Source organism: Mizuhopecten yessoensis, unplaced genomic scaffold (assembly GCF_002113885.1).
Source record: "Mizuhopecten yessoensis strain PY_sf001 unplaced genomic scaffold, ASM211388v2 scaffold7055, whole genome shotgun sequence".
NCBI lineage: Eukaryota > Metazoa > Mollusca > Bivalvia > Pectinida > Pectinidae > Mizuhopecten > Mizuhopecten yessoensis.
In genome coordinates, this window is record NW_018406858.1 from 86,614 (window position 1) to 87,270 (window position 657).

Consider the following 657-nt stretch of genomic DNA (forward strand, 5'->3'; position numbering starts at 1 on the left):
TTTTAAAAACAAATTACTTAAAATCAAGTGTTCCTGTAATTTTACCACAGTAGGCAGTCTAAGTGAAAAATTATTAAAGATTTCAGTCACAAGATTAGGATTTTAAGATATCACTGGAAAACTGTCAACATTATACTGATTTGGGAAGCGGTAACGGTACAATTATAGTTTTCGTTGTGTCTTTATCTATCTATCGTATCTTTCAAGTTTTAGTATTTACACTTACGTGGCATCGATAAGAAGAAAATAACACCACAGACGAACGCGTTTTAACAGTTTGAAGAGAATATCAATGTATCTGATGCATCTTTAAAACGCTTTCTTTAGAAACCTCCTGGAGATATGGCGTGATCTTTTGCAACACTTTCCTTATTTTTGGATTTTATTACTCTATGGTTATTCCGACTGGTGTACAGAATGAAATAATGGACAGCCCTGTAAGTATTACATTCTATGTATGATATCTAGTATACAAAACATCACTCAGTGGCAGACAATTACGGACAGCCCTGTAAGTATTATATTCTATGTATGATTTCTAGTATACAACACCTCACTCAGTGGCAGACAATTACGGACAGCCCTGTAAGTATTATATTCTATGTATGATATCTAGTATACAACACCTCACTCAGTGGCAGACAATTACGGACAGCC

At 34.4% G+C, this 657-nt stretch overlaps 1 protein-coding gene across 3 annotated transcripts in view; it reads left to right on the top strand.

The window, feature by feature from the left end:
• Positions 1 to 331: 331 nt before the first annotated feature.
• The window catches only part of LOC110453015, a 9,445-nt gene continuing 9,119 nt past the window's right edge, over positions 332 to 657 (top strand). For all 3 annotated transcript variants that reach the window (XM_021501818.1, XM_021501820.1, XM_021501819.1), the window contains exon 1: positions 332 to 437. In XM_021501818.1, coding sequence (XP_021357493.1) covers positions 393 to 437 — 45 coding nt within the window. In that variant the 5' untranslated portion in view covers positions 332 to 392. The remainder of the gene's footprint in view (positions 438 to 657) is intronic.